This window comes from Myripristis murdjan, chromosome 6 (assembly GCF_902150065.1).
Source record: "Myripristis murdjan chromosome 6, fMyrMur1.1, whole genome shotgun sequence".
Lineage (NCBI taxonomy): Eukaryota > Metazoa > Chordata > Actinopteri > Holocentriformes > Holocentridae > Myripristis > Myripristis murdjan.
The window spans coordinates 5,995,043-6,018,874 of NC_043985.1; the positions used below are offsets into that span (position 1 = coordinate 5,995,043).

A 23,832-nucleotide genomic window follows, 5' to 3' on the forward strand; every position below is an offset into this window, starting at 1 on the left:
GAATAGCTTGCTTTGCAGGCTAATATGGCTGGTTTGACCTTGAATGGTGTAGTACTACAATAGGCATACTAGCACTAGGCATAGTAGTAAACGTAGTGTGGCTGTCAATTGCAGTTTTCCATTTTGTAGAGGGCCAGACTTCCTATATTACCTACTGCCTTTTTTATTTCTGTTTGTGTCTATGAACAGATAATATTCATATTTGCAACATTTTGTAATGTGTTGCACACTGGGAAATCTGATTTTGAATTTTTTTTTTACTTTGCATATATATAGTTTCCACATTTTTATGAAGTGGGTCCACACCACATTGATGTTTTGTTTTCAGCACCTACCTTCATATTCTCACTTGAAAGCTTCCCTGTACAAATTGTCCATGGGCCACTTTAGATTTTGGTATCACTCACAATGGCAAAGCCAGAGTTTTCTGCCTCTGAAGTTAGCCACGCTGTACATTGAATTGGATTTTTGGTGCTTGCGTATATCCAACTCAATCAATCAATCAATCAACTCAATTTCAAGGGAAATAATTCTCATTTATCATGTGGTTGGCATCATTTTAATGGGTAGTGCCTGAACCTTCTTCATCAAGTCCTGTTGTGTTCCTGTTTGATAAACAGAGTGGCCACAAAGAGCTCTTCAAAATGTCAGCAGAACAAATTTTCCCTGATTTCCAAGCCATAGTTTGCATATGATCACCGTGCCATCTAGGAACATCAAAGACACAAAAGGTATTCACCTTCATTATATTATATTATATTATATTATATTATACATACTCTTGGGAATGTATTTCTTATTTTGAAGTCACTGTTATGGGGCTGCTGGACAAATACAAAGGTCATACAAAGATGACCAGTTCTCATTAAACCACAGATTTACGCACGTGTCACTGAAAAACTGGAATACTTGAAGTACTGAATAAAACCAACATTTATCTATATAAGATATAGGTCCTTCATGTTGACAAGAAGTTATTTTGCCAAATTATCCTGGTTGCAGAAAGCCAATAATAAATAAGTGTTTCAACTCCCATTTGTATTTTATTTTAGATTTTATTTATTGTCTGGTTTCATTGATTTATCTGATTGCTTTTTTTTTTTTTTTTTTTTTTTTTTTTTTTTTTTAATGCTGTTGTTTGGAAAGTCTTCCTTCATGCCTGCTCAGCCTGGCTACAATCACAGCTGCACGGTTTGGGTGTGAATTCCTTTATAAGCTCAGGTGGCAGTTCAGTTGCCACCAAACTTCTGAAGATGCTAATAATTTCACTCTGCAATAACTGTGTCTATTGTGTGGCTATTAGCGCTGTTATTTGTAAATTCAACTGTCTTTGCCACAAGGCTCAGTTTCACATCACTTGTGTGCATAATTAGAATTGGATAAGACTTTATCATGAGAAGAATTTAGACACACACAAATAGCAATGGCACACTGTGACACTATTTGCTTGGCAGGGTGCATTTCACCTTTACTGGGTGCTTTGTGAACCACGTGGTTGATTTTTCTCTTATTTGTAGAGTCCTTTTTTGAGTCGCCCCCTAAGCCTTCTACTACAAATTGGCCACCAACCAAGATGCTTAGGCCTGTAGCTGCTGAGGGACGGGAGAGTTCTACTTTTCAAGTTAGGTGTTTGGTCTTCACAAGTGTGTTCTCACAGCCTTTAGACTAACCCAGATCCAATCCCGACTGTATCAATGCATTACTCAAAAGGTGCAGCCAGTACTATCTCATTACCTCTCATTCTGCTCACGTCTCCTTGAATACCAAGCCATCTACAGGGGGAACGGGTCAAAGAGCACGACATGTGGTAGTGAACTACATGAATTAGATCTTTACCTCACTGTTCCTCTAAGTGGGGGTTTCAGTGTGGTGTGTATACCCAGCATAGCCTTTCAGACATGCCACCTACCCATCCTCCCTTTCTCTCTTCTTAGCAGATGTGGATGGAGAGCTTACATAGACAAACACAGATATACATACACACTGCAGAGTGCATGGGTGGGAGGGACTACATTAGCTCCATGTGCCAAGGACCGTGCACACAGTGTAGGGGTCATGAATATTTGACGAGGCCAGCACAAAGCTTGGAGAACTTTAAGCTCAACTCACTGGTCCCCATGCATCTTTGATAGGGTCTGCCCCTCTTGTCCAACAGCAGGAAGAGGACAACTGCTGGGACCCAGAGTTTGAGAAACTAGCTGGCCCTCTCCACCTTGATGAATAAGTAAACACATTCAACCGGGCAGAGATGCAGTCGGCAGGCTTTGAGTCGATAACGAGTAGATTTGTTTTCTTCTGAAAGCAGCCTTGTTTACAAGCTACCGATTACCCCTCAAATTTGATCCATTGCTCAACAGTTTTCACTGAGCTTTGACACGGCCTAGCTCTCAGTCCGACCACACTCGCTCTCCCCTTTTCTGTGTGTCTAAGCAGCAACCTTTGAAATGTGTGTTGAAATGTGTGAGGGTACAATAAAAAAAAAGAAATGAGGTTGTGTCTGCGCCGAGTTTTGTTTATTTTGAGCAGCTCCTCCTATTGAGACAAAGTTAATTTCGTGGAGGCATTCTGATGTGCATTGCGCATAAACAGAAGCAGTTTAATGGCAATACCATTGTGTAGATAAACATAAATGTAAAAGCACATTATCCAAATTCACTGTGACATGTGTAACAGTCTGTAACCTCTGTGTGCTGGAGGGTGCAGATCACTAGTTAAAGGCATGTTTTTTGGGTTTTTTATTTCTGCTATCTATCTATCTATCTATCTATATCTATATATCTATATATAGAGAGATATATATACATCTATATATATAAACAGATAGATATAGATATATATGTACACACATATATGTATATATATATATATATATGTATGTGTGTATGTATATATAGATAGATAGATAGATAGATAGATATACTTACAAAATCCAATCCATTCCAATGCCTGCATTTCATCAAACAAATAAACAATAACGTTTACCAAATGGCTTTGTTGTACAACATACCCGCTTATTAAAATGGCATCTCATTAGAGGCATTGAGCAGCCGTTTTACATGAGATTAATTGGGGTTTTTGAAAGCACTTTCTCTTCATTATCATTCTGTCTTGCAAATGGATTCACTGCAACGGCAATGCATATTCATTTTACAGGAAGCTTGAAAATTGTTCGGAAATGAGCCAAAGGTGGAGCTGGGCTGGTGTGCCGACTTACACTGAATAATAAACACAAGAGCCTCTGCTCTGGAGGTGAAAGAGAACGGCTGTGTCTGCGGAATACATTTGTAGACTCATTGGAAACAGGGTTGTTGCCTTCATTGTAGATATTGTGGTTAATCTGTGTTGGTGTTTTTTAATTACTGTTACATAAAGATTACACACACACAACAAGGCATTCTCTATGAGATATGTAAGTGGTTTTGTTGTGCATGATGCTAGGTGTAGATTTGAATGCAGGGGATATTTCTGGCTACCTCTTCCACTCTTCACGCATTAATAATGCACACAGACAAGCTTTTACTGGACTCTGATTTGCTATTCCTAAAGGTTTGAGGAAATGTGCAGCATATACTTGATCGAGAGGTCCGCTTGCACTTTCATGAAATGAATAGGGACAGTCCTTAAAAAAAAAAAAAAAAAAAAAACTCAAAAACCCCATACTATTTTGTATGTGTAATGCGTATATTTCAACATCAGAGAAGCCCAGTTGGTTGAAAGCCTGCCTGAGGCTGGGAACCAAACAAAAAGTTTTCATTTTTGCTAAGTTGTGGACTCTCTTACCTGAGGCAAGATGAAGTACTTCAAAGGCAAAGGGCATCCTTTGTCATCATCTCAAACTGACAGCAATAGATCTAGCTCAGCAGTAATTGCAGACAACCGCTATTTAAAAGAAACAATCCCTTTGGCTACACAGCCGAAAACAAGAGATGCTGCTCTGCCCAGCTGTAAAACACAGGCACATCCCCCAATCCCTCAGGGGAAATTCGAGGGTTGTTAGCAGCATAATAAAGAGCAATATTAACAATTATATATGATTATATATTTATAAAAAGAGCTTTATGTAACTCTGCAAAATTGGCTTATTTGTATCTTGACATATTGATATATAATACTTGCAATTGCACATATAGATTATACATGTTGGAAAATAATATGTACTGAGCAGAATGGTGTTACACACTTTTTGAGAAGCTGAAGGTCCTTTCAGACACAACAGGACAACAGGTCCACTCTGAAACCCATTATTTCCATTGGCTTGTGCCGTGCGAAAATGGCTTTTCACTGGGTCGAGCAAAGTGTGGTGATTACCCACATGGCCAATAGAGACAAGACAGCCAGGCAGGCATGGGAGGCAACATTGAGGAAAATTCTGAATTCTCTGAATTTTACAACACAAGTTTACAGTTATACTGAGACCTCAGGAGAAAAGCCCCATTGCTGACAAAAAAAAAAAATAAATAAATAAATATTGACAAACCTGTCCTGACTGAAGTTTTGAAAAGCCCCACAAGAACAGCTAAAATTGTGATGTGTCTGAAAGGACCTTGATCCTCCAGACGGTGGAAAAGGAGGAATCAGACATGGGAAATTAGCCAATGTCAACTTTGTGGAAAAGTTCTCAGTCTTTACCTCTGAGCATGAATGTCAGTGAACAGTGAAACACTCATTAATTAAAGTGTAATTGTGTTATAGTTGGTTCGGTGCCTGATTGGGTTCTGTCTGATTATGCCAGTAAACAGCCACTCCAGTTTCACATAGCAGTGACAAAAAGGTGTTGTATGGATACCAAAAGCTTTTCTGTTGTCTTATAATCAGTATTGTCCTCTATCCAATCAGCCACATGAATGATGATTAAAGATGTGCTCAGTGCACATGCTCTTTTATACAACATCTTGCTTCACATCAAGTTACACACACACACACAGCTAACAAACTTGTTGCGATTTATAAATTTCCCTGGGGACTGTTTTCCAGTGGAGAGACCATTTCACTGCACCAAACTTCAAGTCGTCAAAACACAACAGTGCTGCTCCTTTTAGGGAAAGTAATGTGGAGGACTGTATTACGGTGATGGGATACTGGTGTGAAGACAGTTTGAAGTCTCTGAAAGGTCATTTTCATACATAGAATGGAAACCGGTGACTGCAGAAACATACAAAATCACTAACATGGTCCTTGAATATATTTACAGTGGGTTGGTAAGGTTGTTGATCATCACCAAAGACTTTCAAATTTAACTTACTTCACTAGGTACTCAGATTTATAGCTTTCAAAACTCATTTTGAACTGTGTTCTCTGTTTTGGAACAAAGACTTCACGCCTGTTGAAATTCCAACACACAAAACGAACTCAAGCACTTTCTCTGCTGATCTAGGGATGTGAACCGGCAGCCCTCACTTCTCCTCACGAGCCTGGCTCAATCAACTATTAAACTTTGTTTGAGCACAGTGTGGTGAAGGAACACTTCAGCTGTAGGGCACAGGACGGTGCAGGAAGGAATAGGGCACATTTTAGGATCTGAGAGTTCACCACTGACTCCGTCATCACAAAATGCAGTTCAACATAGCCAAGGTTATCTATGAAATAACAGGCTCATGATGGACAATCCAAGGTGTGAGCAATGACCGCTGGAATTTGCTGAACACACTATAATGTTGCGGTGCACAAACAGGGTCGTTAAGGTTGAGTAAGTACAGACTTAAGTCCCAGAATAGCTAATTAATGTACACCGTACACTCTCAGAGACTCATGGGAAGCCAGAGACACGAGCATGGAGCGGCAAGACATACAAAAAATAGACTACACTTTATCATTTTGTTGTTGTGGTGGTGGGAAATAAATATAAGATAAAACAAAATTTGCTTCCTTTTTCTATCAGATCTGAAAGCTAATGCATTCTCAGCATGTAACCAAGCTAATCTTCCATACATATATTTCACTGATATCACAGATTCTCTTGAAAGGGACTTTTCATCCATGAAACATTTGTTTTTGATTACCAGATAGAGAGAGAGCGAGAGGAGAGAAAAAAAAGGCTCAGCGAGGGCTGCCCAGTCAGGGGTATTGGAGATAAATGCCTTTTAGTGATTGGCCGCCCCACACATCCCTCATCAAATATTCATGCTGGAGACTTGGGAGAATTCTGAGGATGCAGGGATATAGGATATTCTCCCATCAGTCCAGCCCTGGGAAAGGTAGTCAATGTTTAGCCGAGAGCCGCCTTCAGAGAAACTCTGCTAGTCAAGGCTGCCCAGGCCAGCAGGAAGCATCGGCATCACCAACAAGGTACTGGCCTAAACATCTCAATTTCTGCTTGTTGCTCATTCTTCAGTGTTCCTGAGCAGAGAGTCAGTGTGATCTCTTGGCCTGTGCAGCTTGCCTCTGGGGTGTTAATCTCTAACATGACTGGTTTCCTAATTTAAATTGTAACCAGCACCACAATCTAGTAGCATGTTCAAATGCAGTAATATAATCTGATCCAGTTAGTTACAATCATCCATACAAGATGCAGTTAAACTAACAACTAGAAAAGGTGTAATTTTAAACAAGAAGATGTTTTTGCTTGCATCTGTTTAAAAAATTACAAAGCTGAGTTTGTTGGAAAGGTTTTTAGAATTTACTTATGTGAAGCTCATGCAGCGTGTCAGCCAAAAGGCCTGTATTTAGTCTTGTGCTTATGAATACATAGTAGTGGTAGAACCAGCATCAGTCTTTCTGCTGGTTGCACTATTATCAGCGCTAACAGGGGTCGTTGTAGTCGTGATGCTGTTTGCAATAGTAGCTGTTATATTCATATCTGAAGTAGTCTAAATACTTGAAATAGCGCTTGCAGTAGTAGTTGTTGTTGTAGTAGCAGCAGTATCAATACGTACTTGCCAAAGTGGTAGTAATACTACAAGTAATAGTCGTAACAATATCAGTGGTTTGGTTGCTGGGATATTTCTGGTTTTCCTAGATGGATGCAAGGGTGTATAAGTGGTTGCTAGGGTATACCAGATGGTTGCTAGGGTGTTTCTAGTTGGGTTCAAGGGTGTGCTAAGTGGTAGTTGTATCCTGTCAGAGCAGCAAGATACAGAGCTGATTTGCACATGAAAATGGATTGGCTTTGAATAAGAGGCTAAAGGCCACAGTGAACTATGACATCACTCGCTCTAGTAGAGCTTAACTCTCAGCCATTGTTGTGCAACGCAAAATCATTTGAAATGAAAGCTAAAATATGTATTAATAGTAAAGTATGAATAGTATAAAAAAAAAACTGAACATAAGCACACCATTCCTTAACATTTAAATGTTTGAATGGTGCTGATAACTCAAACAGTGCAAGGCTAATTAAGTACAGAAAAAGTGAAAGGAAGAAGAAGTACGTAATGGGGTGTGTGATTTGCTGAAGCAAGTGCACTAATTACTATTCACAGATTGTAACTTTAATATTCTAATTATTATCATCTACCAGCTATCACCTATCAAACATTATTTAAGATTTTTCAATCTATTAGTAAAACTGCTTTTTTTTCCACATTAAGCATAATAGTGAGTATTCTAGCAGGTTTTATTATATTTCATTAGCCACCTGAACCTTTTTTTTTTTTAAATAAATTCAATAAATGTATTCCTTTTCTAACTGTAGTCCCACTGCAAGTAATCTGTTGCTTCCCAATCCTTAATATTTCTAATGATACTAATGCTTTTTTACTTCAACGAACTGGGAGCCTGCACCCTTAATTTTACTTTCTACCTCTCTGAAGAATTACAAAACCCAATTGTGTGAGCTCACATTCAAGTCTTGGGCTGTCCACTCTCTGGCTGACCAAAAAGCTCATTTCCTAAGAGCACTTCAGCGTATGCGCTGTCATACTGGGTGAAACTGGGCCATCTTATTGTGTCTTCAGTCGTCATTTCAACACAGAGCCCTTTGAAAAGCCTGCCAGTGCCCTGTCCTCCCCTGCACTAAATGTGTAGGGAGGAGATAGTGCATTCTCATGTTATCTGCCACCGGCCCCTTGCCCCTTCAGCCATTTTCTCATTTCACAGATTTGACCAGGAGGTGACCTTGGCTTTTTAAGTGCTTTTAAGGCAGAGCCAAGTCGCTTCTTCCTTTTTTTATGTCTCAGAAATGGAGAGAGAGAGAGAGGGGGAGAGAGAGAGGGTGATTTCTTTCCTGTCTTTCTCTTCAATAGCCTTTTTTCCCCTTTCCATTCTCGTGCTCACAGCCACTGTCCACTCTTTTTTATATAGAGTGGACATGTTGACAGGCTGTTGTCTGCAAATTCACGTGGGCCCGCACTTTAATGTAGGAAATGGCCTCAGGGGAACAGCGGCATATGTTTACGACATATGACGTCAGAAGCAAAGGGCAAGCTGGGAGTTTGAAGTCGGGTAGCCATACAATCCATTGGTCAAATGTAACATAACCAAGAATTAATTAAATATCCTCACCCCCAGAGGGCACCTCTCAATATTCTGCTGCTAATTATGTTGTGTCTCCGATGAAGGTAATAATTTATATCATTGGCTGCATCTGCACAGAGGCTAACATCACACGAGGGATGGGGAAGAAATGGAGACCATATGCATGTGTCTGGATGTTTGCAGCGGGGTATACACATCTCTAGTGTGTTTTCTAGTGGAAATAAGCAGGCAGTATCACGGCCCTCCATCTCCATCCCTCCCTAGTGCACCTCTGGCAGAGCACTAATCTGGGTCAAAGTGCTAACTGCTTAGAAGGGCCTGGGAGAGGCTCGCGCACACATGAGTCATTTCTCACGCTTCCCGTCCTCATTAAGCTCATCGCAGTTGGAACCGCAAATGGCTTTCATATTTCCCTTTGACCTTAAAGGTAAACAGCCAGACAACACTTTAGAAGCATATCAGGTGCCAAAGCATGGTAGTGTTCACATCGCAAGACACAGTCACTCTGAGGTTTTTGGTGTTCTTTTTTTTTTTTTTTTTTTTTTTTTTGATAATCAAACATACTACAGTGCAGTGAGAATGAGAGACTCTTAGCAGTTCGCTGTGATGTATCAAGAGTATGTTGCTGGATCATCAGCACATTACGGCCTTTGATTGCGCGCCGTATGCACGTCATGATAAATTCAGTCTCCCTTTCATATCCACCATCACAGCCGTGAAGTTAATGATTTGCTGTCCAGAGGTGGCACGAGTCCATTTTCAGCTATAAAAGATGCGGTACCTTGTCCCCTCCAGCCAAGTAAATGGAAATCAAACAGGCAAAAATATGGACTGCTCTGAAGAAGCTCGTTACAATCACATTTCAATTACGGACAGAGCCGAGTGATCTGGACGATTGCGCCGCAGCAGAGAAAGGACCACGGCCATTTGTTCTGAGTGTTTTGATGCTTGATTGCTCTGAAGTTAGCATCAATGGGCGACTCATGCTCAATATTTCATGAGAACATATTCCAGTAGCGAACGCCACCTGTGCCAATGGCATTATAAAAAAAAATAAAAAATAAAAAACAAGGCCTGAACAGCGATGAATTGAGAAGCTTTGTTGATGTCTCCAACATATCCTGGAATGAGAACAAGGCCCTCTCTTCTTACACTATGAGCCTATAAAAGCAAGGACACTGGAACCTTCCAAAACAAAATGGGCTGCTATTAGGTGCTTAGAAATATGCAGGCCTTTGTATATCAGAGAGCCTGATAGACTGACTGGCTGAGACCATTTGGGGCTTTTTCCGCTCCAAGGCTTGTCCTGCGAGCCGCTTCCTTAGGGGAGAACAGCTGGAAGTGCCGTTGTCACCGGACTGCTCATCTCATCCCCGAGGGCCATGGTGGCAGCAGTGGTGGTGTGTGTGGTGAGAAGGGGGGGGTGGCAAGCTTGGACAGCGTATCCACGGGGAACACAACACATTCAGCAGATACACACTACCCTCTACCATCGACCCCCCCTCCCCCTCCCTCCTGTTAGACTGACTGAGCTCAACTTGCTGACAGCAGTGACAGGCCCGGAGCGCGGGGGTGGGTGGGGATGACAGTGGCGGTGGAGGGGTTGGGGGTGGGGGGGTGCATGCATGGGTCCCTGCCACAGCTGTCTGGCCTCTGGAGCTTGACGCAGTCGACACCAGTGGGGCATACCGAGTCCGGGACCGCTTGACGATCAGGTAACCGCTGGCAAGAAAGTCAGCTTATATTGTAGGCGTGAGGTGTGGAAAACGATGGACACAAATGTGCCTGCATGTGTGTGTGTGTGTGTGTGTGTGTGTGTGCGCACAGCGGTCTGTCAAACAAAATGATGACCCCCTTTGGAAGATTACATTTGCTGAGATGACAGGTCACCACCGTCGATCATGATTAGCTGTGATGACACACACAGCACAATGGTCTGCTGGGTGTACAGGAATTACACGGTGAATCTCCCCGTAAAACAGCTTTTAGACTTTGATTTACCACACCATGCGGCGATAACGCCCTCGCTGACAATCCCCCACTGCATCCTGATAATTAAGATCATTTCCACGTTTCTATGAGGGGCATGGATGTTTGACAAGGGTTGCAAAGTCTTTGTAGATGACAGATTCCTTTGTGTGGCAGGCTGTAAGAATGCGGTAATTGGTAAACTGTTTGACCAATTTGAATAATTAACAAAACAGCCATTTCATAATAAAGGGATTTATTATTCCGCCCTGCACCACAATTTCGTTATCAACAAAAGCCTCTGTTACTCCCGGCTTTTTATCGAGAAAGAAAATCCATTGAAAGTGGCTGAAGGCCTGACACAAAGCAACTGCTGAATCCCTGCAAATCTGCAGGCTTAATTGATTATTTGTGCAGAGCTGTATATCTGCAAGGTGCAGGATACCCAGGGGAAATAATGTAAAACAGATAACAAGATGAAATGTGGGAGAATTGCTTTCTGCTGCCCATTTTATTAATCTTTTCCCCTTTTCTTATTCACAATGAGTTTCCCATCTAGGTTTTCCCATTACAGAAACCCAGCCTCACATTTTAAAAACCGTGTGGCCTAAATCGAAAGTTGAGAGTTGATTCAGACTGTTAAGAGGTTATTTTGATTTCCGAATAACACATGGAGGGACTCAATGTTGTGTGCACCTGAAACTCCCAGAGGAGAACATTTTATTTTCAAATCCCTTCTTCATTATTCTGCCTTTCTCAGTTCCCTGCCGGCACTCAAAGGAGGGAATTCATTATGCTGATACTGTACACAAACATTTTTGGAAAAAAAAAAAAAAAAATCTATTCAGATGTTGCAATGCCAGGCCTTTTCAAATTCAAGTTTGCAGGCATTTCTCCTCAACCAGGCCATATGTTCTCTAAGGTATGTTGACACCGTGATTCCATTTTAGTGGAAATGACTTCCAAAGGTAACAACCTTGAGAAGATGGGATGTGAAATTACTGTGGAACGCAACTCATGTTTGTGGCATGTCAGTGCCGCTCTGCTCAAAAACCTATACCAATTTTTATTTCATTTACTGTGCTCTTCAACCCCCCCTGTCACAGCACTCCACAAAAAAAGTGCTATCATTGGCATGCAGGAGGACAGCTTTCACTCGGCAGCAATCAAACCATTACAAATGGAGAGGGAATGGAGGGCTTTTTTTCTTGTGTTTTGTTTTGAGCTTGTTGTTTTAAGTCTGATATAGAATTCTTGGCATAAGGTTACACATCAGGCCAGACCATAATTGCCTTCTCCTCGGTGGGGAGCTCCTTGTTTTCCATTTGAAATCTGCTGCCGTCAGATTTCACCATTAGAGAGAAGGGGCTTTCAGGGGAAAGGAAGACAATGCCTGGATCAGTCATCTCCTCTGGGCTGCCAGATGAGCATGGAGGACATGAGGATGAATCCAGAGATAGCTTGCCAAGGTGTTTTTTTTTTTTCTGGTGAAATGGGGTAAAAAAAAAAAAAAAAAAAAAAAAAAAAATAGTAATATTAATAAAATCTAACAGCTATGCATAAAAATAAGGAATTTATTGAAGCTTATTGAAGTTTAGGTCACAGGATTTTGGTAGTAGGATTAATTCATATATATATAAAAATGCAAATCAGTATCTATGGAAATTTTATAGACCTAAATGCTAAGTCTGTATCTTCTTAAATCTGTTCTCACAACTTGGTTTTATCATAAAACTCTATATAATCTTTGACTTTTATTTATTTCATCCTCTTCATCCTTGCTGCAGAGACAGTTTGTTTTCTTTATATGGCTGGATCTATTTATTTACCTTTTATTTATTGTTATCACTATCACCACTTTTTTTTATTAGTCTTATCTTTGTGTTTTATTCATTTGCCTTTTTGCTGATCAACCTTGTGAAGTACTTTGCAACTCTTGTTATATTATTATTAGAAATGCACTTAGCACCTAAGTGGTATAAATGGAGATAGAACTTCCTCATCTTCATTTTGAGAGGTCTGCAGTTACAGGCTTGTCAGCTGATCACAGCACTCAGTTGAGCTCTTGAAGTAATTTACCTATTCCATCATTTGTCCCCTTGTTTGGACTCCCATAGCTATGCTTGGCTAAACAACATAATATCCATCCGCTTTCAGTGACTTCTAGCAATGATGGGGAAAAGAATCCAGTTGGAGTGGTTTCCAAACCTGTAGGTAGTGGTGTGACACAACCAGGTGGCAGTTTTCTTTGAGGATTTGTGGAGTCCTGCTGTAAATGGTTTAAGTATTTCACAGTGCAGTTTCAATTATCGCGAGGATATAATTATAGTTTTCAGCAGTGCGTGATTGTTTGCTGCAGTCACAGTGGTGAGAAATAACAATGAATAGAGTAGCATAAATCAAATATAAAGGCTTCAAGAGTCTTGATCAAATTATTAGCCACACGAATGGAAATCTAATTGAATTTGTGAGGTTTCTCCCACCACTAAGCTCACGGCTGTTGTCACAATTTTGCTCCCACCCAGCTCAGTTTATGTCACTGTAAAGGGATTTAACCTCTTACTGAGAGCGTGGTTCTCAAAGGAGTTTGTGACAGACTGTGTTGATATGAAGGCAGCGAGTTAAGTGCACAGCACGCTGCAGGGCAGAAGCGACCAGAGAGGCGGTGCTGTGGTTTATTTGGTCCAGTTCACACACGGTGCATAATGGATATTTAACAGCCCCAGCCTGCTGGAAGTGTGCTGTGTCCTGAAATGGTGCTGGGGACTTCTGAGGGAGTGTGTTACCGCCAGGATGACACACCCATTAAAACCCAGTTAGCCCATTTCAATACGGCAGATTTTCTGCAGGCTCATGGCCACAGGAATGTGCACATGAGCGCACACACACACACACACTCACTTTTGCCTCACTTTTGTTAATGGATGTTTAAATGTAAAATGCACATCCCCTATCATCAGCCATATGCACACCTATTCCATATCATAGCATAGTCCATTAAGGTGCAGTACTGTGCATATTGCACGCACGGGTGATGATGTTTTGGGTGTCCTGCCCTGCATCACAGTCTCAGTTAAATCAGGGGTAAGAAAAGCAGGAGAACCGTGTTCCCCAGCTGTGCCTTTGGCAGGATGAGCCTCTTCCTGTTCTGAACCAAACTAAATTATTGAAATAAGGGAAGCACTGAGGTTTGTCTTGTATCATCAAGATAGAACCCCTAAACTCCAATCTGAGAGACCAATTCCCACCCAGCATGAAGCATAAAATTCAAAAATTACCCAGCCGTTTAATTGTAGCACTCCCACTGGATCATGTGAAGATTTCCATTTTGTTTATTGTCGCTCAGGCATCTATACACCTCAACTTAACATAGTTTCCATTCATTTAAAAGGAACTGGCTAAAGGGAAGGAGCTGCTGATGAGTTCTTGCCATATAAGATGATGCTGGTATTGGGAAGTAAGAGATACCTGAGGTAGCAATAAGGAGGATCCTTTGTACTTGAAGTCATCAGCTGAGATTCCTCCAGAGTGGCCCTAATGATTCTTCTCATTATCACATTTGGGCTCGGCTGTGTCCCGCAGCCCCTGCAGTTTCCTGACACAAGCCTTTCACACAGCACAATGGAGAAAATGCAGCATAGTCCAAATTAGAGGTTTATGGTATGTAGGACATTATGCCGTCATGTTTGCATCAATGTGTCCATCTCTGTGAAGGCACATTTTTAGAAACACATTTAGCACCTGGGAGCACCTTGGTGCATAAATTGGGATATTAATCAGGAAAATTTTGTGTTTGAAGCAGCACACAAAAATAGGGTTTTCAAAATAAAGAATCCAAAGTGCAAAAAAATGGGAGAGAAGCGACTGCATAATATAAAAAAAAGACAGGTATTTATTACAGCCTCCAACCATGCACCTTTTAGAGTGTTTACAGGCTTTTCCAACTCCAAATTCAAAGCTGAACAGACATTCAGACCACTTGCAAATGCATTTTGAGCTGCTGCCTGAGGAGGAATTCATACACAACATTTATGTTTCTGCCTTGATTTTTTTTTTTTTTTTTTTTTTTGTCTTGAAAAGCCTGTAAAAAAAACATTTCACAGCATCCCTGTTTGCCCAGGCAGAGCAGAGTGGAGACAGAAACAGAGGGGGACACAACGCGACAGCGCTCATTCTGACCCATGCTGGTGCAGTTGCATGGTATGCATCCCAGCCTGCTGAGCCAGCAGGTCTAACAGGCTTATTGTGACAGGTTTCATTACAAAGACATATGACACATCATCCCCTCTAATGTGGCATCTTCATGTGTAATGTGCAATGGATTTGAAATTGGCACAGTTAGCCTAAAAGTGTACGTGTCCACCAGTGGGCGAGCAAAGCAAACATATCGATTGCCTCTTTGGTTCATCATGTAAGTGGCACAAAAACTCTGGAGATCATAATTACCTTCCACATTCACCCTGGATGAGCTGGAAATTGTGGAGAAGCGGCTGGGGTGGATGGATATGTTAAATTCAGTTTTCAAGTGTACACAAAGAGGTATTGACCAGCCCGTTCCCAAGTGAGGCTGACTCCTGGTGCAAGTGATCAATGTGTGTGTGGTCATTGAACTGAGCTTAGAGGTAGTTTGTATTCTATTAGGCAACTCTGGGGTTTTGCAGCAGGAGCACGAAAGCGCACACTGATACCTAATTGCTGGCAAGGAAAGACCAACACACCATTGTTAAATCTATAAATGCTGTTACTTTTGCAGCTGCTGTTTATGGATTTTTTTTCTTCCCTCTGTCCCAGTTGTACTGTCACAGTGAGATGTCACCCAGTGAGCAATGCCAAGCCTGTTGTGACTGAACAAGTTTTGTATTTTGCTTGAGGAGGGCATTGTATAATCTAGCTTTTGTTTCCATGTCTAAGCCTCCTCATAGACACATACTATATATAAATATATTTAGACATGATCACTCCTTGGATAGCCTTTGTGATTTCTATATTTTATGTATGATGTTAAGGTTTATTAATTGATTTTAAACCTGTTTTTTGTTTGTTTTTTTTTGTATATTGTTTGGACCCAAATATCTATCTATTTGTGTCAATAAGTTAACTTACTAACTAGATTTATTTGAGACTGAGAAATGTTTAACTGCACTGTAGATCATGTGTTAAGGGGGCAGTGAACAGTGAAAACCAGGGCCATTTAGATTCGGCTGACAAAAATCTGGAGTAAGCATGTAATTTAGGCTACTGACTGCTTGACAGCTGGGTTGACTCAACCTTTAAAATTATTTTCTCATTCCATGTATTAGTCTGAAAGATCCTCAGTTAAACTGTCCAATTTCAGTTTTGATTACTGCAGTTATATGTAACTGGTGAACTATAATGACCCCTGTATAAACTGCCATGCAAAATACTGTAATAGTCATATTGCCTTGTCATTTGCTTTTTTGGTGTGAAGATTAACTGTCTCACCAGATGCCGGCCACTCACTTGTGGCACCATCTTCTATTGCTGAGCAGTGGAAAATGTCAGTCAGTGATTAGTTGTGTCTTCCAACTCCAATGGATCAGTGTTTTTCATTGCAAAACAGAGAACTAGCACAGAAATGTATTGTACAAGCCAGAAATCTTAGCACCTTGCCATATACTATTTGAATTACTGGTAATGATCAGCAACCCTATCACTCCCTTTAGATATATAATGGTTATTTTGTGCTACAGGGCAAGAAAATCTTAACTTATTAACAGCAAAAAGCATTTCTCTCACTAGGGTTAGGAATAACAAAATTCATGTGCTCATTTAAATAAGTACATTATCATTGTTATTATTGAATACATTCATTTGATTCACAGTATTAATTCATTGTTGGGCAGGTGAATGTGCTGTATACCCTGTGGTGTAATTCATTTTTCTCTCATGAGCTCCACTTTTCGGTGGATGTGGTCCACATCTTGCCTGGAAAGAAAAAGCACACCCTATTATGCAATTAGACATGTACTCAGAGGTAATCACGATTCCACTGGAAGATTGTGATGACACACACACAGGGCTGCGTGGCACTAACAGAAATTCCCCCAGAACCTCTTGATGCTTGAGGGAAAGCAAGCCTGACATGTGTTTCCCCATGTGCTTGTGGTGCAGATCGCAGTGAGTGTGCACAGCATGAGGCTGGTGTGGAAATCCCTGGACAAGATGAGGTGCCTGAGGAAACGCTCCACCATTCCCTTCCTCGGCTTCCTCATCACCTTTCTCCTCTTTCTTAACCTCTACATTGAAGATGGCTATGTGTTGGTGAGTAAGTTCGTGTATGAATTACATTCACTTCTGCACGGTGCTCATGTTGTCAGCAGCCCGCTATGATATAACATAACAGTGTCACATTGGGGTAACATATTTGCCAATTTAGAAATGAAGCACCCACTTGTTTAATGGTTGTTGTCTCCCTCCGAGATCTCTCAAAAAGGAAATGTGACCCTGCATGCTTTTGAAACCAAATGTGCATTTGTATTTGTATAATCCACCCATGTTGTCCCTTTCATAGTTGCTTGTTTTCAAAGGCAACATGTTTAAATTTTCATAATATGGACCCAAGTTGAAATCATGCAGATGATTTATTTCTTATTCATGATGCCATCAAAACTTGGTGATCATAGTACATTATCTGTGTTTGTTATTTAAATTATTAAAACAGAGTTCATATTTTCAACTCCCCAGTGCTCTCTTCAAGTCCATTTGCTTGGCTACGCAAACTGCCTAAAGGGGTTTTAAAATTCCCTTTGTCTCTAAACGTCAGGGGTTAGCGCAAGCACATCAAAACACTTATTGTCTCAAGTTTGTACAGGGTGTTCCTGACAAGTTTCTGGGACTTGGAACAAAATCTGTTTTTTCCCCATGAATTACCTGAATTATTCACAGAAGAATTTGTGAGTTTGCAGTCTCCTTTGTTGCAGTGGATATGACAACTTGCATTTTTTTTTTTTTTTTTTTTTTTGGCATTCACAGTGAGAAGTAATCTCATGTGTGTTCTTTGTTTTGTTTGCAGGAAGAGGATAAAAGGCAGCTTAGAGAAACATCAGTCCACCCTCCAAGCTCAGAGCGATATGTTCACACCTTCAGAGACCTCACTAATTTCTCTGGAACTATTAATGTCACATATCGTTATCTGGCTGGGACCCCCCTGAACCGCAAGAGTAAGTTTAGCATTACTTTTAGGAAGAATTTACATCAGCAGCAACATGGTAATAATGAATGCATGTATTTTTTACAGAGTATCTCACCATTGGGTTGTCATCTGTCAAAAGAAAAAGAGGGAATTACCTCCTGGAGACCATCAAATCTATCTTCGATCAGTCCAGCTACGAGGAACTGAAAGAGATTGTGGTCGTGGTCCACCTGGCAGACTTTGACCTGGCTTGGTGTGAGAACCTGGTGCAGGACATCACCAGGAAGTTTGCTCATCACATCATAGCCGGACGCCTGCTGGTGATCCACGCTCCAGAGGAGTACTATCCATCTCTGGACGGCCTGAAAAGGAACTACAACGACCCAGAGGACAGGGTCCGTTTCCGCTCCAAGCAGAACGTGGACTACGCTTTCCTCCTCAATTTCTGCACCAACCTCTCACATTTCTACATGATGCTAGAAGATGACGTGCGCTGCTCGAGGAATTTCCTGACAGCGCTGAAGAAGGTGATCACCTCCAGAGAAGGGTCCTACTGGGTGATGCTGGAGTTCTCCAAGCTGGGCTACATCGGGAAGCTGTACCACTCCAGAGACCTGCCGCGCCTGGCTCATTTCCTCCTCATGTTCTACCAGGAAATGCCCTGCGACTGGCTCCTCATTCACTTCAGAGGTCTGCTGGCCCAGAAGGACGTGATCCGCTTCAAGCCCTCGCTCTTCCAGCACATGGGCTACTACTCCTCATACAAAGGAGCCGAGAACAAGCTAAAGGACGACGACTTCGAGGAAGACTCCATCGACATTCCCGACAACCCTCCTGCCAGCCTTTACACAAACATCAACGTGTTTGAAAACTATGACGCCACCAAGGCCTATAGCAGCGTAGATGAATATTTCTGGGGGAAGCCTCCTTCCACAGGAGATTTCTTCATCATCGTCTTTAATAAATCAACTAAAATCAGTAAAATCAAGATTGCAACAGGTTCTGATGACCGGCAGAATGACATTCTTCACCACGGAGCTCTGGAAGTAGGAGAGAAACTAGTTGGAACTAAGAAAGGGAAACAGTGTTCATCCTACATCACGTTAGGGGAATTTAAAAATGGCAACATTGAGGTTCAAGATGTCGACCACAAGATTGCCTTTGACATTGAGTGTGTGCGCATTGTGGTGACAGCCAGTCAGAAAGAGTGGCTCATTATTAGAAGTATAAGTTTATGGACTACACAGCCACCGAGCCAATGAGGACTATACAAAAAGACTTTCAGTATCTCATAGAGGAAATGGTTTTTATTATTATTTATTAACTTATGTATTTCCAAGTTTATTTATTCATTTTGTATGTATTTATTGATACTCATTTTGATTGCCAAATCAATCTATAGTTTTTTATACCTGCAAGTTGTAACCTTAGGTGAGCATCATGAAAATCTTCCCAGTCACTCTTAAGGACTGTTTAACTGACCTCAGAGTATTCATGAAAGTAAGCTTTCATAATTGTTCCATGGGCCTTTATTTATTTTGCATTTTAATAGCTATCCTTAATGACAAATTTGTAAGTCATTAGTGGAACACCCAATTAGCCAATCATTTATGAATATTTTTATTAAAATGCTCTCTTTAGAGAATGAGCTCAACTTAGGGGTGGAGTCAAACTGCATCTATGAAACAATGTACTACTCATTTACTAATTTATACATTCACTGTTTTATTAAATATACACTGTTGGCTACCAGTAATAGATTAGTAAATGTTATGGAGGATTTGTCAGTGATGAACTACTAATTATTTATCAGTGGCAAAAAGGATAGCTATTATCAAGTGTAACTTAAGATTTTTAGAATCTAGTTGTTTTCAACAATAACATCCAATTACCTTTCATGACTAATAATAAGCTTGCAAAAGTGTAGCCCTGGGATTTCTCTCTGAGATTGTCCCCATTTGGCCCTTAATTATTTTCATCCTTGAAAACCCACCAGGAAAGTATCAGAGGTCATTGCTGCCTTGAATATTCATCATGTCACACCTAACTTTCTCAGCACCACTTTAATATTCTTCTTGGTCCTGGTTGAAGCGGATCTGAGTGGGCTGAGCTCTTTCACTGGCACTGTATGTTCTGTCAGGGCTGCTGACAGGAGAACAATGTTTGTTTTCAGCCATCTTCTCCAAGAGCTGAGATTAGATTGCACAGTGAAGAATGGGCTAGGTCTGATCTTAGGTCTCTTTTTTTTCCACCACAGCACAATTTTCCCCAAGTAAATTGGTCTGTGTTTGGCTCTCTCTCTACACCAGCAAAACAACATCTCCCCTGGAGCTATAGGATCTCAATTCGTTCTTTCCCCAATGTTGAGTTCTCAGAACTCAATGTTTCTGCTCCTACATAGTTGCTTCTGTGTGATCTTTGCTCTCGGTTCATACAGTCGGGCTGCTGTTTTTGGGGAAATGTGCTTGGCTTTTTCTTTGAAGTTCCTTCTCTAATTCCCCACCTTGCTTTATGTTGTTAAACAACTAACATTTGCAAGAACTACACTGCACATGTAAACCCGACGTCACCATGCTTCTCAAAGCGACTCGGAGACATGCTTGAAGAATAACCTTGTCATTTCCATTCTCACGTAATTATGATCTGTCGGCGGACAGTGCTCTTTGACAGATTCAGTTCTTAACTGCAACACCATCAACAAACCATTCAACAATGCAATAAAGAGGTAAATGTTTACATAATGCTGATGTTCTGTGCGAACTAAAGGTGAAGGCAGATCATCATTAAGCATGCGGCGCCAGTTTTGTAACGCTTTGTTCCATCCTTGCGATAGCCACCTGTTCCATGTTTTCCCACAAGGTCTTGTTCAGTGTCACAGATCGAGACCTTTCGCAGATTGGCTCACACCGCCAACGCAAACTCCTCAGCAAAAACCCCCCCATGTATTGTCTGAAATAAAACGAGAACGCCCACATCCTCACAATATGGCTCACTGTTTTCCTTAAGCATTTCCCTTGGAATGCTGCTATTCATTTTCGTGAATGATTCTGTGACTTGCATGGATCAACTCCTCGGAGGGGATCGCGGTTGAATGATGTTGTTTGGAACAGTCGACATTGTAGTGCGTGTGTGATATTCTTTATGATGCACACCACGGTGCCAATTCAGCCTAGTATTACCTGGTTATGAGCTATAAACACATGATGTCACCCTAGGGCAGTTAGTTGTTTTACAAGTGTAATGGATGGCTTTGATACGCCCCATGCCTAAGTAGAGCAACCCTATTGTGAGGCTGATATTTCTAGAGGAGAAATTGCTGTCTGATCTTTGTTTGAAAAAAGATGCCAGCCAAAACTAGCTGCACACTGCAGATTTATGGACAGATTTACATCTTGGGGATAACAACAAAAGCTGCATAAATTCCTCAACTGGATGTCAGCAAACTGCTGTGCACAGCATTTTTTTGGTATTGGCTGCCTGTTTTGAAACCACAATCTATATTAGAGCGTTGAGTGAACAGTATGCACATAATTGGTTACTTATCCCACTGGATACGTTAGGGAAAACTGGTCTCTGTCCCTTTTGAGTACTCTCAGCTAATAAATGGCCATCTATGATGTATTAAACACTAACTGCCTTGACAGATCTCTGTGTGAAAAGGGCAGAGGTTTGTGAATCGCTTGCAGACAGGTAACTGTCCAAGTTTATATTTAATTATATCATATCACTGGCTGTGAGGCTGCGGTCCCCGAAACTCTGCGCAAGTGATGAATGTGAATATGATCTGTGGGTCCTGGGTTATTTGAAATGTGAGCTGTCTTCCAGTGGAGCATGTACAAAGTGCATGAACAAAGCATTTTCAGTGGATAAAACAACTCCTTTTGTATGTCAGGATCTATGACTTATTGTTCTGCTTCTGCAAATGAAATTGTACCGGATCTGTACGTAGAAGCCTACCAATACTACCTTAAAACAGGTTGGATTTCACATGTGCTGTATATTGTTAAGTGGAGAGAGTGTGTTAAGATGTTGTTTCCGTGTTGGCTTTTCTTTCCGTTGTTCTTTAAATGGTTCTGTATTGTAAGATGACATATATTTTTTTACATGTATCATTTCAAATGTTGTATTGTATATATTGTCTTTAAAAATGAAATTAGATTAAACAACTGAATGCCAACTCTGTGGAAATAGCATTGATGGATCGACACAAGAGAGCTCGAAAGCACAACATATTGAATCTATGTCTGTGGTATCAGGGCCTGAGTATTGGTTTTTGATGCCTCGAGGAAAACTAAAACTATTTACTTGACCCTGAATCAAATATGTTGTCCCCATGTCTTTGCCTGAACATGTTTCGTTTCAATATTAAAAATGTTTATAAATAAACGTAAATCATACAGTTGGGCTCCCTTCATCGCAACATAAATAAAAAAAGAGAAGAAACAGATAACTGACATTTGCAGTTCCTTGAAACTTGCAGGGAGAGCAAGCGTGTTTGACTCAGATCTTGCTGTAGCCAAAAGCAAAAACCATACATTATTCATTTCAATATTCATATGCTCTCTGGCTTTTTTTTTTTTTTTACTGCATACTTAATGAATGTGTGGAGATGGTGCTTTGGAGGCAAGGAGTGTATGTTGTGTGTGTGTGTGTGTGTGTATCGGGTGGGGGGGGGGCTTCTTTTTAAAGCCGTGTTCATGTTCTTTGTATTTGTCAAGGGAGGGGTCATACATTATCCTATACATCAACAAAGCACGCTGTCAGACACCTGGGTATGTGGGCGACGAGAACAACAGATGAAAATGCATTCTGGGGGAGACGGCAGTACACTGCGGTGAATAAAGCATGTTACTCATTGCAAGTTATTGTATATTTTTATTTCCTGTGTGAAACCACATTTTGGGCTCTCAGCATGACAGCGAGGCAAAATAAGTTTTGTATTTGGCTTATTTGCACAAGGACAGATGCAAGCGCACAGACAAACATCACTTGCACTGTTATCTCAGTGATTCTAGCTTATCGCTGCCAGCAGGTGCCAACTTTGTATCTCCAAAATGAACTAAGATAAACAGCCTTGTTTTAAATTGATGGCAATGCATTTTTGCATTAGCCAGTTGGTTCAGAAAGGCTTTCATGATGCCAAGAGGTCTGAGAATTCTCCCAGCCCACAGAGCAGCAGGTAATCCTTCAATTGCAGAGGTAGGAGGCGGTCATGAAAATGGGGTTTAAAAGTTTCACACAACAACAGTGTAATGCTGAATTCCATCACCACTTGTATACTGGGTATTGCAAGAGAGCATTTGCAATATATTGCAATTTACATCAGATTAAGGAAAGAAATGTAAAATACACAAATTAATAATAGAAATCAAATCAAGTCGTGTTTCTAATACATCAAAAGGTTCAGGAGATAAAGTGCATGGATAACAGCAGCATCAATATACACCAAGAAGGTTCAAACATAGAAATCACATGATCTACTGGTATTAAGCGTCACATCCCTATTTTTTTTTTTTTTTCTTGCCATTTTTGACATTAGATTTAAGCCTCATACTCAGTGTAGCACCTTCTGGCTTTCATAGTATTGTACCAAGACGATTTTAAAGACCTTAAGGATTCAGTCACAGTCATCCCCGCCTCTCCGAGTCTTCTGTCCTTCAAAGTGATCCAAAACTAAATGGAAGGTGAGCGTAAACGCTAGCCAGGTATCTGAGGAACCATGCCTAATGCACTCTACGAAGGGGCCAGGACAGCGAATAAAAAAAAAAATAATAATAATAAAAATCCTAACAAGACCTGCACCGGGCACAGCAGGAAACATCGCCCAATCGATTGCTGTGGTTGCCATGGTGCCGCCTGCACTCACATAGGAGGGCAAAGCCCACATGATCCCAGGCTGATATGGATTGGGTGGATTTCCTTTATTGAATTTTGATCTTCCCTGCTCTCATGCTTCTGGGAATCCGTCTTGGTGAAGAGATTTTAATTTCACCTCACATCCAATCAGGGTCTATTAAAGACGCCACAGTCGGGCATCTTAGGCCGTCAATAGCTTTTGATGAGCTCATTTTGTACGGTGTGCTTCGTGGTGCGTTCGCAGCACAGACACAAATGAACCAGGTGCACAGGCTGAGGTTGGGCTGAGTCAGAGGGGTGATGTTGAGGAAGTGGAGGAAGAGATAAAAGTCGTGTCGGAGAAGCTGAGAAGAAGTTCAATGAACAGATGAATGAGTAAGTACGGGGATTTAAAAGCATTCACCTTGACGGAGAGGCAACGCTGAAGGCAGGAAAACACAGGCCAG

The 23,832-nt window shown here is 41.0% G+C and overlaps 1 protein-coding gene across 3 annotated transcripts in view; it reads left to right on the forward strand.

Moving 5' to 3' along the window:
• Positions 1–21,940, forward strand: part of LOC115361204 (alpha-1,3-mannosyl-glycoprotein 4-beta-N-acetylglucosaminyltransferase C-like) — a 109,683-nt gene extending 87,743 nt beyond the window's left edge. For all 3 annotated transcript variants that reach the window (XM_030054558.1, XM_030054559.1, XM_030054560.1), the window contains 3 exons: positions 16,510–16,659; positions 17,411–17,558; positions 17,636–21,940. In XM_030054558.1, coding sequence (XP_029910418.1) covers positions 16,531–16,659; positions 17,411–17,558; positions 17,636–18,792 — 1,434 coding nt within the window. In that variant the 5' untranslated portion in view covers positions 16,510–16,530 and the 3' untranslated portion in view covers positions 18,793–21,940. The remainder of the gene's footprint in view (positions 1–16,509; positions 16,660–17,410; positions 17,559–17,635) is intronic.
• The last annotated feature ends 1,892 nt before the right edge of the window (positions 21,941–23,832 follow it).